General features: G+C 39.2%; 1 protein-coding gene across 3 annotated transcripts in view; it reads left to right on the top strand.

The window, feature by feature from the left end:
• Positions 1-19,109, top strand: part of CUL5 (cullin 5) — a 47,856-nt gene that overhangs the window by 6,722 nt on the left and 22,025 nt on the right. For 2 of the 3 annotated variants that reach the window (XM_075592362.1, XM_075592363.1), the window contains exons 2-12: positions 5,275-5,384; positions 7,328-7,427; positions 8,649-8,825; positions 11,008-11,149; positions 12,382-12,527; positions 12,616-12,696; positions 13,445-13,538; positions 14,407-14,537; positions 15,960-16,067; positions 16,877-16,941; positions 18,089-18,221. In XM_075592362.1, the coding sequence (XP_075448477.1) occupies positions 5,275-5,384; positions 7,328-7,427; positions 8,649-8,825; positions 11,008-11,149; positions 12,382-12,527; positions 12,616-12,696; positions 13,445-13,538; positions 14,407-14,537; positions 15,960-16,067; positions 16,877-16,941; positions 18,089-18,221 (1,287 nt within the window). Of the gene's footprint in view, positions 1-5,274; positions 5,385-7,327; positions 7,428-8,648; positions 8,826-10,135; positions 10,220-11,007; positions 11,150-12,381; positions 12,528-12,615; positions 12,697-13,444; positions 13,539-14,406; positions 14,538-15,959; positions 16,068-16,876; positions 16,942-18,088; positions 18,222-19,109 lie in introns of those variants that run through there. The other variant, XM_075592364.1, reaches the window with a different exon arrangement.

Raw genomic sequence — 19,109 nt, 5'->3', positions numbered from 1 at the left:
CGCCCTCTTTAAATGTCCTGCGATCGGGGCAGACCTGGTTTGTCGGTCACGGAAGCTGACATTGTGGCGAAGTGTCCCAGCTGTTAATGACAGAGCTGCAAAATGCCAGCAGCATTTTGATTGCGGACGTTTTGGTTGTTTGTTTTCTAGCATTGATCATGTCCTGTGCTCCCTCGGGAGGGGTGGTGGTGGTGAGTCCAGAAATTTAGTACCCTCCACTCCCGTTCATCCCATTTGGAATGAGACTAGTGGTGGGTTTGTCCCTTGAAACGTTTTTTGTCTCTAAATGGAGGAGTTAATAAATTGCTTTGAGAAATCGATGATGTGGTTAAATCCCTTTTATGCAGTGTCTTTTTGTTTATCTGTATGCAAACCACATGATTTCTACTCAAAGGACCACTGTGGTATCGCAAGACTAATGGCAATGAAAGGGCAGTCCAATGTAGCAGGTCAAAAAGCTTTTTTTTGTTTAAACAACTTATTTGCATAATTAGATTCCTTAGATTCAATCAAAGTAACTCCTATTTGTATCTTGTAAAACGTTTTTTTTTTCATGCTTATCTGCTACTTATGTGTAGCTTGTAAATGATTGTGTCATAATCACTTTGAAAGTTAATGATGGCTTCATAATTTCTTTGCAAACGAACAGGGCTTGGAGGGGTGACAAATGGTCTTATCACCAAAAGACATTGGGTAAAAATTGTAAAAACTCTTCAAAGCATTTGTTTACCATTAAAATGAAAAGTACATGTCTGATATTTAGACAACTGCATGTAACCTATTAAAGAAGCCACTGTCCTTCTTTCACTTTTGTCTTCGTAGGGCTCCTTTTTATGGGTTTTAAATTGTAAATGTATAATCATTTTTTGGGAGAACATTCCCGTCAAACTATTTACATTAGGTTCACTTGCACTGTTTATTGCTAACGCATGCATAGTATTGTAAGATGTCCTATCGTATCTGTATAGAATAATAATTGAGGGTGACTGGTTATATAGCACAACCTGTTGAGTGCATTTGTATGTTTTATAATCTGTGAAATAAAAAGAAAAAAAACGGTGCACCAATTATATGTAAATGTGAATAAATAAAAATATGTACCAAGTGATATTAAATCAAGAGAGTTTGGTTACTACATCTCTAAATGTGCACCCACAATAAAGTCAATAATAATTTAGTGACAAGGTACCAGGTAAACCTCAAGAAAATATGAATCTGCTGCTCGTCAAATTTAGATTGCTCGTCATCAAAGGAATGATCATGAAAAGAAAAGATGGCGCACGATTCATAGTGTAAAAATGTAATTATATAACAACTATAATAAAGGGTGATATATGCACATACAAGAAAGTCAGTCAAATATGCAGGGCATGTTCAGGGTACATGTTACCACTAAAATATAGCTGCTTCACCGCACCGTGGATAGCAGTAGTCGTCATATGCCTCCGATCAGGTGAGTGGGGATATTCTCCTAACCTTTAACACTTCAATGTCCTGGAAGTCTTTCACGGCAGTAGCGTCCACTTTTACTCTCTGACGGTACCATCAGGAGGCCCAGTACAACAACAATGCAGCAAGTCCCTCACTACCGGCTAATAGGGTTGGGAGACCCCCAGTAATGGCCCTAGCTCCGGTGCCTCAGAGTGGGTCCACTGATGTCACTTGGATAGCGACGCTCCGGTGATTACCTCAGTGAGAGGGCCGCAAGCTGCCGTAAGAGCTCTGGTAGTGATAGCGGGAACAAAGAATGATAATGCTCAATGCAAACGCCTCACATATCCTATGTGTTTCGTAGAACAAGATCTACTTCAGGGATCATTTGCAAGTAAATATAGATTTGTAACCGCCCCCTCCTCCCACTGTCCATGATTGGTTGCTCAGGGGGTAACAATCAATGAACTATAGCAAAATCTATACAGGTTTACGCATAATCACAATCATCAACATTGACGCACATCATTTTATTAATAAAGAAGGTCTAAAAAATATATCAAATAAAACAACATCCTTTATCAGATGCCAATAAAATGTAAGGCTGAAATGAGAAAAACAGTATTAGCAACATAATAAATCAAATAAAGGTAACTATAGAATCATCAGTAAGGTGAGACAAAAATCAAAACAAAATTAACTTTAAAGTTTTGGAGTATAAAGATCAATAATATCTAATAAAAACAGCCAATGTCCAATGCATACTAAAACTGTTAATATTAATAATTGAAAAAATCATGATATATATATATATATAGGAATAAAATAAATATTGAATTCCTCAAATAATTACAATTATGTAATAAATAAATGAAGATTACCTATTAACTAATATATCCTACACTAAATAGTTTATAAATTAGTGTGTTTAATAATGAATAATAACTCAGACTAAGGCGTTTAATAAAGTGACCAAATATCTCATTCTTCATTGAGTCCCCGGGGGGGCCATAGTTTTCATCTGATATATCCAAAACGTTTCTTGCTTCGAAAGAGCCTTCATTCTATCACCTCCCCATCTATTTGGATGTACCACCGGGATCCCCTTGTATCTCATCAAACTTGGGTCACTCTAATGATGATGACGACGGCGGCGACTATCCACGGAGCGGTGAACCAGCTATATTCTAGCGGTAACATGTACCCTGAACGTGCCCTGCATATTTGACTGATTTTCTTGTATGTGCATATATCGCCCTTTATTATAGTTGTAATATAATTAGGTTTTTACACTATGAATCGTGCGCCGCCTTTTCTTTTTATAATCTGTAGCAGACACATCGACATACACATACACCGAACAAGTAGTCCAGAAGTCAGTAATATACATGAGATGCATTTAAGATGCTTACTGCCTCTTATCGTTTACGTTTTATGTCAGCATATTCCAGAGTACTGTATGTTGATAAAGCAGAAAGGGGGTAGTGACTTACAGGGCAAATAGTGGACACTTGTCATGTACAGATATAATGATGGATAAGAGGATTCCGGTATAAAGCTTAGAATAAAGGACTTCTGTTTTGTAATAAGTTGTATGCTTTAAATGTGCACATGTAAATCTTTCTGTCCATAAGTATCTGACTTGACGTGTGTTTATTTATAGAAATGTGCTTAGCTGTAATATGTGACTATATCTGGAAGCTGCCTATGCCCAACATGTAAGACCTAGCACTCCGCAAATGTAATATTGCCTTGGATGTTTTTAAGTGCCTTCTTCAGGAGCCCAGATACATTATGTGTATTGGCTCTCTGAGGGCGAAGTACATTAGTGTTTTGTGCCATATGCTTCAACCAAACAGATGGCAAACTTTGTGGCAGTGATTGACTGACTGCCTATTCATTCTAGGTTTGTTGTGTGAATCCTGTGTACTACTAAGTTTTCATATTAATACACAATAGAAGCCGTTTTTCATGGTGTTTTCTCTTATATTGCCTTGTTTCAAGGGTACTAACTTTGTCAGTGCAGCATCCCCAAGCAATAAATAGTTTTAGGCGAGTGCGGTTTAATCACACTGTCATCGGTTTCTTTTTGAGGACCATTCAAATCCCTTTAACAAAAAACACAGTTAACTATACCTGTCGGTATCTCTGGAACCAGAGCGAGGGCGTAGGATGGGAAGGCGGTGCTGAAAATATTTTGGTTTAGCTCTGGAGGACCAAATGGTTTTCATGCGGTAAGAGGAAGACCAGTTACTCAGGCAGGGCTGCTGCTGCTTTAAGATTATTTAATAATGCGTGTGTATGTTCAATACATATATAATTTATCACGTGAGAAGCCAGGAGCTTTCTATCTCTGTATATATTTCTATGCAGTATAGTGCAAATGTCTTTATTTTTGATGGATATTGAGATAGATATGTACTCAATCAGCAGTGTGCTTGGTACCCTACTATTTGCGAAAGTGTGAAAAAAAATGTATAGTCTGATATGCTTGGGTGAACCTTAACCCCTTTTGGGCCTTATGACGTACAGCTCATGTCAAGTAAAGTGCCACCCCAGACAGGAGAGTGCTGATGCAAGGGTATTTGGCAACCTAGGCAAACCTTCAGCCATGCGCCCCCCTGAAAAAATGTTTTGCAATCTTTGATTGTCAGATGGACTCCCACTCCCCCTCTCTTTCTCTCCTCTTCCCCCTTCTCTTTCCTTCTCCCCCCCTTCGCTTTCCTTCCCCCCCCTTCGCTTTCCTTCTCCCCCCCTTCGCTTTCCTTCTCCCCCCCTTCGCTTTCCTTCTCCCCCCCTTCGCTTTCCTTCTCCCCCCCTTCGCTTTCCTTCTCCCCCCTTCTCTTTCCCCCCCCCCTCTCTTTCCTCCTCTCCCCGCCCCCCGTCTCTTTCCCCCTTCTCTTTCCTCCTCTTCCCTCCTCCCTCTCTACCACATTGGAAGGAGGGGGGGGGGGGGCAACGTGATGTGGGGGTCTGTGCACGACTTTCTGGCACTGTAAGGGTTAACTATTGGCAATTTAAAGCTGCAGAACAAGCAATAGCCTACATGTGTTTTTTTTAAATAAATCAGTTCTGAATTATGAGAAAATACTTGAAGCATTTTTTTTAAAGAACTCTGAATTACATTTTTAATGTATTATAATGTAACAAGCCTTTATTGTTTCTATAGCAACCATTTTCAAAGTCACAGATACTGAGTCAATACTCCTCTGCAGTCATTTAATGTACCCTGTGCCAAATCTTAGCTTGGACTGCTGCTTTAATATTATCTAAAATTGGCTAACACTACAAAATTACAGATAGTCATTTTCAAGCTCAATGTAAAAGTATACAATAGACATGGGGGGTGTGACTGCCCCCCCCCCCCCCCCCAGGGGGGTAGGAGAATTTCCAGGGGGGCGCGGCAGCTACAGAGGTCCCGCCCGCTCCCCCAAGACACTTACATTAAGTGCCGGGGGACCGCACAAAGCCTCTGGAGCTTCTCCTACCTGATCTTTGGGGTTACGTGACATCACATGACCCAAAACGTTACTTGAAACCGGAGCCTTGCAGGAGGGGGGAGGTGAGAAGGCAGGGGGAGCACAGGGTCAAAACTTTGCGCACCCCTGCATTAGACTACTGGTCTGCTTTTCACCAAATATGGCAATTTAGTTGAGATGCAGCCTCTTGCCCACCTCCCTCCCCCACGTTTTAGCTTGTTTCTGGTTCTGAATTTTTTTGTAGTCTTCTTGAAATTGAGGTTTAATACAAGATAATGATTGCAGTAACAATACTGCAATTACATTGTTGCTATTGCACTGTTATTAATGAATATGCATCTAAACCTGTTTCCTTTTTTTGTAGAATAAAGGTTCCCTTCAATTTGAGGACAAATGGGACTTCATGAGACCCATAGTTCTGAAGCTTTTGCGCCAAGAATCTGTCACAAAACAGCAGTGGTTCGATCTGTTTTCGTAAGTACATACACACACATACACACACATACACACACACACATACATACACATACATACACATACATACATACACACACATACACACACATACACACATACACATATACACACATTCACACATATACATATACACACATATACACACATATATACACACACACACATATATATATACACACACATATATATATATACACACACATATATATATATACACACACACATATACACACATATACATACACACACACACACACACACACATATACACACACACACATATACACACACATACACATACGTGGAGGAAGATTGAGGTGGGAAGTCGAGAGGGGGGGGAGAAAGGGAGCACATGGGGAACTGCATACGAAGGGAAGAAATAGAGATATTTGTGGAGCAGATGAGAAAATGAGATAGGTGATGTGGTAATGACGGGAACTGTAAGCAAAAGTTTAGACTGAAGTTTGGGTATTGTGGGCTCTTTAAGCATGCGAGTAAGAGACCTACCTGAAATCAAGGCTCCCCAGGGCTCCTTCAAAATTGACCACGGGTGGTTCCTCTGAAGTCAGAGCTACTAAAGGATGCCTTAGATCAGTGGATCTGTCTGTGGGCCCTGGATGTGGATGGCCAAATGAGATTGAAACTGCAACGACCCTCCATGGTTCGGTCCAGGACCTGGAAACCCCCGTGGTATTAGTGCTGTGAAGGGCCAAATGGGATCGGGATCAGAGTAACCTGCTCTGCTCAGGGGAATGGTGTGAAGAGGGGTTTAGGAAGGGAAAGGGTATAAGAAGAAAACAAGACTTCCCAAAGCACAGGCCCGGACTCTCTGGCTTGGGACAGCAGCACACCTAGGAGCCCTCTGTTATCTGGCCAAACTGTGCTAGTCAAACAGCATTTATTTTGTCAAAAATTGCAATGTTTGCAATAAAATGAAACATTTCTTGACTAATGTGCAAGAGTACAATTCAGTATCCCTTCCACAGGTACGTGATTGTAAATGAAAAGGCCTTAGAACTCTTGCACAAACTCATTATGAAATGCAGGCTTCTTTGTTATAAGTATGTGTGTTTATGTAAATTGGGCTTTATGTATGAGTCCTCACATTTACAACCTCCTGATTGATTACATTCTGTCCCTTTATCTCACTCCCTTTAAAGTATCAGTGGTAATTTTTCTGCCATCTGTTTTACCCCTAAACTGCCATGTAAAGTACTAACAAAAATGAATGCTGTGTTGCCGAAAAATAATGTCTTGAGTACTACAGGTGACAAAATCATGCAGAATGTTTCATGCCACCACCTACCTCTTTGCATGTGACATCCCAGCTACAGAATTTCTGACTGCTATAATGTTTTTGGACGAGCAGCCATATTTTTTGAGACTCAACAGTTCTTTATTTTTAAGGTATAATAAAAAAAAAATTAAAGTTAGATTAGTGCCACTTTTTGGTGAGTTGCCAATAGGTTGTTTAAGAAAGGACCCCACTGGCATCATTTACACAGGTGCATTGGTCAGGCAGGACTTGCCATCACTGTATGTTCTTAATATCTATAAGAAACTGGTTATCTCGGTGTGCACCCACTTATCGATTCCACAGCCATGCCGTAAAAGGGTTCCTTTATTTCCATCTTGAGCTCATGTACCAAGTATATGTGACTGCTTCTTAAAGCCAATAGTTTAATTTTGCATTCTCATTGGGGTTCATTAAGACATAGGATGACTTTCTGATGTTGGTGAGGCTGAGCGACTAAAATAAAAATTGGAAATACACAAATTCACATTCTCCTGCCGTCTTTATCAACATCCATTATTCACGTTGTGGTAGCATTTGAAGCGTTGTTTATCTTTTCCTTTAAGAATGAAACTGTTTGCATGGCTTTTGCGAATGACTGTGTTGTTAGATAATGGTGCTGATAATGGCTGGTTTTGTGTTCTAGAGATGTTCACGCAGTTTGCTTATGGGACGACAAAGGTCCAGCAAAAATCCACCAGGCTTTAAAAGAAGACATCCTCGATTTTATAAAGCAAGCTCAGGCTGTAAGTTGTTTTACTTATTCTGAACTGATGGTCTACAGCAGGGGTGCGCAAACTTTTCCCCCTGCGCCCTTCTGTCTGCTCTCCCCTCCCTGCTCGCACCTCCCTCCTTACCCTGTATCCGGCGTCAAATGACCCATCGCCGAAGACAAGATAAGGGAAGTTGCAGAGGCCTCACGTTATTCCCCGGCATTTCATTTAAATGCCTTGGGGAAGAGCGCGGGGCCTCTGTAACTGCTGCACCCTCCTTGGAAAATCTTGCGCGCCCCTGGTCTACAGAGCTATACTTTCTGATCATCCTGCAGCACCATATCCGCCGTTTACAACATGGCAGAAGACCGCCAATCTTACATATTCAGCCAGTGTTGGGGTTTGGAGTTGTTGTTTAGAAATTAACCTACCCCTTCTCTAAAACATACAAATCGCACGGTCAGGTTCGAAACTATTTTCACTGTTTCACAATTTTAGTAGTGTGGTATTTTAGAAATATTTGTATAGAATTGTGAATGTCGGCACATAAAATACGCCGTGTTCAAGAGTAATTCCTTGAATGCCACTACATAAGTGTCAATACAGGGGTTTGTTCTCCGGAAAGCATTTGCAGTATTTACATGTGAAGACGTGTAAACAGCCACACACGAAGCAGAAATTATATTTCGATCTTTGCCTTGATAAAATCACTGACATCTTCACTCCATTTTCTCCATCCTCGTCCCTCTTTTCTCTGATTTCCATTGTCTCCCTCTTTGACCCATTCATGCTTCCCACCTGTACGTTTTGCCTCCTCATTCTCTCCATCCCTCTCTCGCTTTTTTGTATGTATCTAGTTTTTTGTGAATGAAATCCTATTTATATCTCAACCCCTTTTTTTGGCAACATGGGTATGATGTATCTGTGTGCAAGTACATTCTATAATATTATAGTGTGGTTTCTCTTCAACTATAGGTTGCAGTCCTATAGTAACTGAAGATGGATCCTTGCGACTAGCACCTGCAGTGGTTAAACATAGAGATGTGACCTGTGTTATGGCCACTGTGTTAACATGACCCATCAGAAGTTTTCCATTGTAATGCTCAAATCAGTTGATATTATTGTGCACCTCGTTGCATCTTTGCCATTTGTGGGCACTTGAACCAGTGGTCACGACAAATACAGGATGCAGGTAATTCTTTTGATTGGACTTCTTTGTTTGGTTGTTATATAATTATAATTATTTTTTTTTAGAGGGTATTAAGTCATCAAGACGACACTGCGTTACTGAAAGCTTATATCGTAGAATGGCGCAAGTTCTTCACACAGTGTGACATCTTACCCAAACCATTCTGTCAGCTAGAGATCACTTTGATGGGAAAGCAAGGAAGCAACAAGAAATCAAATGTGGAAGACAGCATTGTGCGAAAGGTAAACACGGTCTATAACAAAACAGAAAGGGAACAATGAGATACCGTTCTTGTGTATAGAGCTGTCGGTATTCTGCCATCAAAAGAAGAAAGTATGTCACCGGCTTATGTTTTAATTGTAGAAATATATTTGAAAATCTATTTCTACATGGGGACATCTGCTTTGATTGAACTAAAAGGCAAGCAGCCAATCTCTCTTTGGGAACAAGCTTTGTCATTTGCACTTTCCCAATGGTGCATTCAGCTCCACTTGTGAAGTGCGCCTGTGTAAAAATGTAAGTAATGAGTGTGTAATGTTATCTTAACATAGCTTTGAAAGGTTACTCCATTGACGTTCATTATATGTCAAGCGCACATCACAATGAGTAAGACTAGTAATTCCTTTCAGAAAAGTTTCTGTGGGAAATGATGCAAATGTTTGTTTACTAGGTGACAAGGTGACTTAAAAATCCAATATTTGTTTCTAAAATTGCCTTCAGTCAAAAGTCAAAGTAATGTGGATTCTATGGAAAATGGCTGCCAAAGCTCTGCGAGTTTTGAATAACTGCTGCATTCTTGCCTCATTTAGGTCTGATCCATTAATTATGCCCCAACAAAACAAGTGTAGATAGTATATTGTGAAAGGGAAAAAAAAACGCCTGGCTTTTTGTCCTATTTTATAGCCGCAATTCCATCTACTTGTGTGTTTTGTTTTTTTTGTCCCTGAGCTGGGGGCTCCCCTGGAGCTCATCGGCGGTGTTTGGAGACACCCTGTTTCCAGTGATATTTGTAGTTTTTTGTGCAGTTTTTGACACACAACAACTACACATGGAAATACATTACAAACCTAGCCGCTGGGGTCACCAGAACAAAGTCCCAGTTGACCCTGTACACCTCGCTCTGCTTTAAAAAACTTTATAATTGCTCTTAAACAATGGATCAAGTCTTGAAATGTTGCATGACTTAATGCTTTCATTGCGCACACATTACTGTACATGGTACGAAGTGTGACTGGGGCTTTAAATGCCTTCAGTTCTGAAGGAGAGCACTGTGTTTGATGCAAATGAAAAGCAAACTGTATCACCTCTTATTCTAGCATTATTATTTACCATTTTACAGCATATGAATATATATTAATTTTCATCTCATTGAGGTTGAAGCAGCAGTTTTCCATACAGATGACTCTTTAGGTATTAGGTATTCAGTTGAGAATAAAAGAAAGGGCTTTCAAAAGTTTACACTACATTGCTAGGCTATGTTTAAAGGAAATTAAATCACTAATACCATGGCATTCACAAGCAGGCGGCCAAGAGGCAAGCTGGATGCGGTCTAGGACGTTTCCAAATTTCTGCCGGCATTTAGCTGCTACTCACCTCACCGCAAGGACCTCTCACCGCCGGCTGCTTCGCCACAAAGGTAGATCCCTAGCTTTACCCTAAAAGGCCCTAATCTTAACCCCTAATACTAACGCTACCCTAAAACCCTTTACCCTAATCCCCTACCCTAAAAATCTTACCCCCTTGCCCCCAATACCCCCCCTAACCGCTAAATTAATAATTATATTAACTTACCTTGGCGAAGCGGTCCACGGCTGAGTGTCCATCAGTGGAGCAGCTGCGGTGGGGGTCCCTCTGCCGCCGAACGCAAGTGGAGTCTTGGTTGCACCGAGGCTGTCACGGCCAAATGTGCGATTCTGAGCTGGATGTAGGAATGCTACGGCAAACCATGCCACAACCGCTGGTGTAAGATCTCCCTTTTTCCTCAGCTGTCCTCACGTGCTAGCAGCCGGCTGCATCAACTGTAATCAGCATTGTGATTAGTTTCATAATCTACCGATGCTAAAAACAAATGTAAAGTAAAAAATTGTATCAACAATGGTAAGTGTCCAAGCGTTCGGACCTCACATGGTTCTTCAGGTTGGCAGTAGAAGAAAAACCCTCCGAGGTTTGAATGCTTGAACACTAACTTTTGTTGCTTCAATAAACTGTATCATGCTACCTAAGGTTTCCATTATTTACATTAATAAGGGACCAATACGGCTAAAATCTTGTTTTTTTTGGGGGTGTTTTTTTTTTGTTTTTTTTAATATATACAGTATGTTGATAGAACAGTGTAGGAAATAAATAAGTGAAGGTTTTACGTTGAGGTTTACACACGTCTTTTTTTTTTGTATAAGACTGTTTCATTATGTTTTTTAATTGTAGCTAATGTTGGATACTTGGAATGAGTCCATCTTCTCAAATATAAAGAATCGACTTCAGGACAGCGCAATGAAACTGGTCCACGCTGAGCGATTAGGAGAAGCATTTGACTCGCAGCTTGTAATTGGTGTGAGAGAGTCCTATGGTATGGTTTACACAGTGCAATATCAAACTGTACCATTAACAGCTCTCACAATGAAAGATTGTTATTGGCAAGTCAAACCGTAAACACAGATGTTTTTTGATTGCTTTAAAACAAATTAAAGTGCTATGCAAAAATCCATGTTTTACTTTTATACATTAGATTATTGAAGTCTGGCCCTTTTTTATGTATCCATTACCTGCTTTGGGTTCATTTATTTTTAATCACTTGAGTGGCAACATAATATTTTCACTTGCTTATACCTGACCCCAAAGCACAAGATCAAATGGGCTTGTTTACTTTCTGTGCAGCTACTGTTCTTACACCTGTTTTTATGATGCAACCATGGCCTAGAAAATAGTGCCATTAGTACTGGAGGATAAAGAGGCAAATTAAACAAAGGATATTTATGTCGACAAGTTATGAGAGAAAAAAAAACGGCGCATGAATTTTGAAGTGTATGTTTAATGACATTTGAGGCCATAATGGAGCAAAATCCATCACTTTTGAGTTTGCAGTTAGAGAATAGCAGACTGATCTTATATGTACACAAGTAAAGTCTGAGAATATTTTACTGGTACTTCTGGAATGGTTCATCAGTTTGGAGATATACCTTTTATGCTTGCCTACAATAACTTTAATCACCATGTTGTAGACAGTTATACTTTTCTACATCTTTATATAACTGTTATGGCTACTAGTGGGACTTGAGCTATAAAATAATCTTATGTAGGAGCAGCAAATGAGCAGGTAAAATGTTCTGGTCTTCTTTCTATCCTTTGGTAGAGTTGCAACACAATGAAAGTACTGTACTTGCCATTTTAACACTTGAACATAATATTTGTTTTGCAATTTACTAATTTGATTAATATATTTTCAAATTCAAGCCCAAAGATCGTATGCCAGACACGGTATACCGCACAGTAACACATGCTACAGAATATACAATATATATTGCTTTTGTTAGATCAGTGAATGCTCATCATAAGTCATTCAGCTGCGTGTTTTATGCTAGGTGTGGCTCAGTAAATGTAATTGTGATGGGAGTACCACAACCAGGGCACGTTTTGGCGGAGTGATAAATTCTGTATTGTATCAGCGATAGATACTTTTGCTTATGGAGGCTGCAAGTTAATTGTGCTAGATAGAGTGGATGACCCAGAGCTAACTCTGCTACTGGGCCATTGATTAATGCAGAGTAGCAGTCAGTATTTTATTTATTTATTTATTTGCAGTTAATCTATGTTCAAATCCAGAAGATAAACTGCAGATATACCGGGATAATTTTGAAAAAGCGTACTTGGATTCAACAGAGAGGTTTTACCGAACCCAAGCCCCCTCCTACTTGCAGCAAAATGGCGTACAAAATTATATGAAATACGTAAGTCGAGAAGATCATGAATAATGAACACTTGGTTGTATTATTGCCACTGCCTCCAATTTGTAACTGCTGTTTTTTAACTGAACAGGCAGATGCTAAACTGAAAGAAGAAGAGAAGAGAGCCCTTCGGTATTTGGAGACAAGGCGGGAATGTAATTCTGTGCAGGCGGTGGGTATGCAGATACACTTCTGGCTATCAGGGTACTTATCACTAACAGTCCTGTTTTAATGGATTTATTAGATTTAAGAATGTGTCGTGGGGAGAGATTAAGATGTTTCTTTTGCTACCAGACCCTTGTTTTACTATAAATCTTTATACAGCTTCACAGGACAAAACTAACAGCTCGTTGAGCCTATGGTTTCTTGGCTGTGTCCCGTTTCTCCCCCACCCCAGGTTTACACGAGATGTTTATTCCAGCAGCTTAATGCTGTAAGATGGCTTTCTGACTGATCCGAGAGTCTGTAGTAACAAATGTTATGTGGCCATCTGCATGGTCCCATTGAACATTAGTACATTGCATGATGTTTAGCCCTTTCTGAGCCAGTTTCCATGGCAAGTGAGGGCCACAAACACTGTAGAGCAATGTGACGGCTGCTGCAGTGATCACCCATCGCCAACGTCCGCCACAGGAGTCTTTTTATTCCGATCACTGCAGCAGTTCCTGGAGAACTTTGGTCACCATCAGCCACACAAGCAAAAATCATAAGGGCCATCCGTGGGCCTGGTATTATGAGGGCACAGTATGTGTTAAAATACTGTGGCTCCGGTTTCAGTGCTTTTGTAGTCTGAACGTCTAGATTGGATTATGGTTCATCGATACAATAGAATGAGTGAATAAAGTAAATGTTCTTGTTTGCTCATGGCAGAGTGGTCTGCTCCACAAAGTTGTGCGTAATATCTATGTTGTGTTTTATAGCTGATGGAGTGCTGTGTGAACGCTCTCGTGACATCCTTTAAAGAGACTATTTTGGCTGAATGTCAAGGAATGATCAAGCGAAATGAAACAGACAGTAAGTACACAGTAAAAACAAATATGATTCGTACTGCTTATTGCCATTTAACTTATTTCTCTGATAATAATGTGGTTTTCTTGACCGTTTTTATTATTGGGTTTGAGAAACATATTCTTACTTTAAACTAAGTGATTGCGAGCCTACATTTGAGGTTTCAGTGTAAGGGGTTGGGCCCTTCATTTTGAGGATATTTAACTCAGGATGCATGAAGCTCTTGTTTAGGGAAACATTCATACATAGTACTTTCGTTTTGAATGCAAAAAAATAATGTATGGAAAGTGCAAGGCCATCAGTTATTGCACTGATACAGTAAGCTTTACAACAAAGAAGAAATATAATAGCAACTTATGATTTCATTTGAGATGGTGTTTGTATTGTATCAACAGTCTCTGGAAGCATAGTCACTATGAATGTGAAGAAAAAAATGTTTTCTTGTATTGAAAAAGATTGATGCACACACACATTCACATTTTTCCCAAAGTTTTTTCAAGGTACTGCTCAACCCCGTTATAACGCGATCCGTTACAACGTGAATCCGCTTATAACGCGATGCAACCGTGGCTCCAAATTTTCATATTTATGAATACTTTACAACACGATTATTGGTATCTTAAATACATTATTGTACATTATTTATAACACGGTCCGTTTATAACGCGATGTGATTGTTTGGACCCCAAACACAGCGTTATAAAGGGGTTGAGCTGTATATTGCAGCTTAACATGTGCCGTCCGATAGCTATGTTGCTGTTTTTGTAACATTTAGGGCAGGTTGATCTAGTAGCAGAAAACATTTGTTGTAATGTAAAAGTACAAACAGGTGGCAATTTTACAGTAAGATTTTGTTTTGTTTTTCTCTCCCTAGAGTTACATTTAATGTTTTCTCTCATGGATAAAGTTCCTAATGGGATTGAGCCCATGTTAAAAGATTTGGAAGAACACATTGTCAGTGCTGGGTTAGCCGACATGGTGGCAGCTGCAGAAACAATTACTACTGTAAGTAGCATCATGGACTGCTATTCTTACACATGTTCATAATACAGATGTTGCAAGGCTTCATTGTTCCCATTTGATGGGATATGGTAGTATATGGTGTGATATTCTGCATCAATACTGATGTTGAATCATAATATGTATTTCTGCTATACCCAATGAAGGACCCTGAGAGGTTGGAAAGCTTGTAACATATCAGCTACTTGTTGGTCCAATAGAAGGCATCATACCACCTACTCCCTCCATTGTTATTTTACTACATGGAAACTCTGTGAAACTCTGCATTATAACAGGATATGTTGTGCTTTCTGGGGGGAATAATGAAGCCTGCAGTTTCTGTAGTCTTGCTTGATTACACTATTGCCAAAAAAGAAAGAAAACTAGCCAGGTTCCAATGCCATGGGGGTCAAGTGTGTCCCTTGATAACTGATTTGTCAGAAGGGGTTTGTTTATTTCTTTTAAACCTTTTCAGCATCCACGTTAAGGGTATTTACTAACCAATGTCATTCATGCGGTAAGGAGTTTGGTATTGATCTTGAACCGATAGCCCAGGACAGGAGTGGCCAACTCTAGTCCTCAAGGGCCACCAGCAGGTCAGGTTTTCAGGATATCCTTGCTTCAGTGGCTCAGTCGTTGCCATCTGTGCTGAAGCAGATATCCTGAAAACCTGACCTGTTTGACGATTGGCGTTGGCCATCCCTGGACTGGTGAGATGTATCAGTCTCTGCCTCCCAACAATATTTGACAGGTATCCCTATTTTGTTTTTTATTTATCCACGTTTAATTGGCAGTGCCTGAAATGTGTTACCCCATAATTGTAACGTGCTGTTACATTTGAATTCAGTATTAATACCGAAACAAACTTTATTTAATTATTTGTATACCTTCTTTAAGTGTCTGAATAAAGGACCTAGGTTGTCTTGAAAAATGCTTGTACAGTACAAACATGTTGACCGATGTATAACCATTTTGTTTTTATTACGCATACACTTTTTCCTGGTTTTGCCTGAACCAAGAAGTCACCCGTAACAGGGGACCTTGAGCATTGACATTTCTTTTTGGGTACTTTTTTTTTTTAAATTTTGCTTTATATATTTTTTAGAACAGGATTTCTGCCCAAAAGAAATCAGAAATAATTTTCCAGGAGACCCCCAGGTTCCAGTATAATGGGAAATAATTGAGGAGGATTGCTTTCTTGATTTAATTGCTTTAAACAAATGATTTTAAAATCCACATCCTGCAATTTCACAGAGTTCCAGTTGACACTTATGCTATCTCTTTAGTCATATGAAACATATACGGCAAGGGTCTGCTTCGTTGGTTTAATATCTTGTCGGCCATTTTTGAATAATCTTTTTAATGCGAAGTGACAATGAAAGTGTTTCTATAAATGTTAATGTCATTTTTTTTTTTCATTTTTTTAAGGATTCTGAGAAATACGTAGAGCAATTACTGACCTTATTTAACAGATTTAGTAAACTAGTGAAGGAGGCTTTTCAAGATGATCCAAGATTTCTTACAGCACGAGATAAGGTAAGCACACGTCTCATTGGACTTTTTTCTTTTTTTTAAATGGTTACTAACTTGTTAATTGTTTTATTTGAAAGATTTTATCTGGGCTAAATATGCTGAAAAGTAAAAAAAAAAAAGGGTGCTATAGATCAGAAGCTCAGCATTCATAGTGGGCAGCATGTTAGGTTTGTTAATGCAGAATATTGGAAGAGTAAAACGGCATCGTCTCTTTAAAGCTGTTTTTCAGTACTGTTAGCAAGCAGTAATCTTTACCACATATGTGGCCAGTTTACAATCTTTAGCATCAAATGTCTTCAATATCTCCCTGGAATGTTGTTGCTTTAAAGAAAATCAAACTCTAGATATGAGAGGGTTGTCCCGTGATCCCTGACGCACTATGGCCCTTCATGCAATGCTTCTTCCTATTCAGGCTAGGATATCCATAGAAAGCAAGCACGCTTCAATAGTATGAAGCATGTTACCCGTTATTCCATTCTAGTACTCTCTATTTTACACTTTTCCCCTGTTTTTTTTTTGTTTTTTTTTCAGCCAACCCTTTTTATTAATGCATATATCCATCGCTAACTTTGATTCGCGACCTGTGATGAGCTTACATGACAGTACCTCGAACTAAAATAGCAGTACCAACGGCTCTGGAGTCGTCCCCCCAATAACTAGAAGGGTTAATATAAAAATCAATGGGGTTTTTAAGTGTTAAAAAAAATAGTTGCTTGTAATAGTTTTGTAGACCCCTTGGAGGACTATCTTATTAATTTTTCCATACATTTATATGCAAACACTTAACAATATGTACAACATTTGTTTTTCAGGCATACAAGGCAGTTGTGAATGATGCAACAATATTTAAACTTGAGTTACCGTTAAAGCAAAAAGGGTAAGGAAAATGAGGAAACTTCATGTTGGGATGCCCCGATTTTATTATTTTTATTTATTTATTTATTTTTAAGCATGCAGTATACTTTTCTAGCATTTTCAAAAGTTATTCCCACTTAATACCCAAAATATTGAACATCCTGAAAAACGGCAACTTGTACTAGTCTCCACTTACCTGGTATATCTAACCCCTGTACTCGGCATCAATAACTTTTAGTGAACATGTTGCAGTGAGATGTGAAGGGATGACCATTTCTTTTTGCAGGTGTTTCATAAGCAAATATGGTCACACCACAGGAACAAGGCGGCTCACGTGGCTAGGTTTTTTGAGTTCCTGTGTAAGTGATTACTTACAAATTAGTTCTGATTTCCTCAATTGTACCACTTTGTTTTACCTCCAATCCATAATCTGTATGATACAGATAGTATAACGAAATGCACCCGGATCATTTTGTGGCTGTCACTTTTCTTTTTATAGCCAGGCTTGGAATGTCCTAAAATGTTTGCTAGTATTCAGGTGCACTTTTTAGGTAACCGTTCTAGCATACATTTTTAGTTTGGCCGCTCTATCTATATCACAGAGATGTTGGATATGATATATTGTTTGTTTTTATGTACTGCTGATGCTGTGCTCAGCACTTCCCAGAATGATATACAGCATTGGTTAACGGGTGGTATACAAACACATGGAAACACTAAGTGAGGAGAATCCCTATTCCAGTTAACTGTGTTGTAAACAAGACTTTAATGAGAAGGAAGGTACATCAATGTGATATATATTTTTGACAATTCGTTGTTTATTATTAAACTCTGTATATCACATTAGGCAAACCGTTTAGGTTTTCTCGTTTTTGTTTTGCTGTACGATGCATTGTTTTGTTTGCTACTTGGTCTGCATGCTGTGAAGGTCACAACCAGAACATTAGCAGGCCACACCTCATCCTGAGATCTTCACTATTCTGCATTTCTCGGCAATTTATATATTCTGAATGTTTGACCAAATCTAATTAGAAGCATCAATTAAACAATTAAAGTCGTTCTGGGATGCTAATGTAGTTTTCATTTTCTATTGGGGTCGCATGTACATTCTCAATAATGGCTTGCTTACTTGATATCATATGAAAACCTTTGTTCTTACTTTCAATAAGGGTGGGACTGAAAACGCAACCCGAGTCAAAGTGCCCTGAGCTGCTGGCTAATTACTGTGATATGTTGCTAAGAAAAACCCCACTGAGTAAAAAACTTACATCGGAAGAAATAGAGGCAAAGCTTAAGGAAGTGGTAAGTATAGAAAATCTTATCTGTCTGGGCATGATTTATGTCCAGAGAAGGTGCACTCACAGTGGTTGCAGGAAAAGGCAGATAACTACAAAAAAAATGATGTGACACTCCGGTGGTCTTCAAAATACAAAAAGGTGTAACAAACAGGGATCAACGTTTTGGTTCACACTAAACCCTTGTCAAGCTAGGGGTCTGCAAAAATATGCTATATATACCCTTAAAGGTTGCCAAATAACAGAAAAAGGCACCAAAGCGCCATAGTGTAATCACTGCAAAGAAAGAAAAGCAGCATAGCCACAAAGTAACCCAGTGTCGTAAAGTGCTTAATACAGATATAAATCAGATAATTAAAAGTTTCCATAACATTGTAGATACAAACAAAACTACAAATAAAGCAAGAATGAACGGAACATGAAATAACAAAATTTATTAATTTGCACTCACAAACAAGGAGCTTGGAAATAGCTTATCAGTGGTTAGTGGCTGGGTTATCACAGATGGTCAGTTTTAGAATTGCACTCATCCCATAGTAAAAATCTAAAAGAAAAAATCGTATATAGTGTAATAGCATTTTAATAAGAAATATTAAAAAGGGGGAAATGCACTCACAATAAAGAAACTTTCATGCTTGTACAGTATGCAAAATATGTGAACAAGGCAGCACCGGGAGGCTTTTGTGGCTGGGAACAGATACAGTTTCTTCTCATCAGACTGCCTGCATGTCTCCTCAGTATCTGCTGATGACATCACCAGGCAAAGTTGGATGTGCTTCCCGAGTCCTCACTGAGGTCCCTTCCTTCATGCTCCTCCCAACGCATTTCACAGCTTGGAACAATTTCCGTTTCATATGGAGTGTCTCCACATGTTCAACTATTCTCTATTTTTAAT

The sequence above is a fragment of the Ascaphus truei genome, chromosome 3 (genome assembly GCF_040206685.1).
Source record: "Ascaphus truei isolate aAscTru1 chromosome 3, aAscTru1.hap1, whole genome shotgun sequence".
In the NCBI taxonomy this organism is placed as follows: Eukaryota; Metazoa; Chordata; class Amphibia; order Anura; family Ascaphidae; genus Ascaphus; species Ascaphus truei.
The sequence above is the reverse complement of the archived record's forward strand: the minus strand, read 5'-3'. Positions and strand labels throughout refer to the sequence as shown.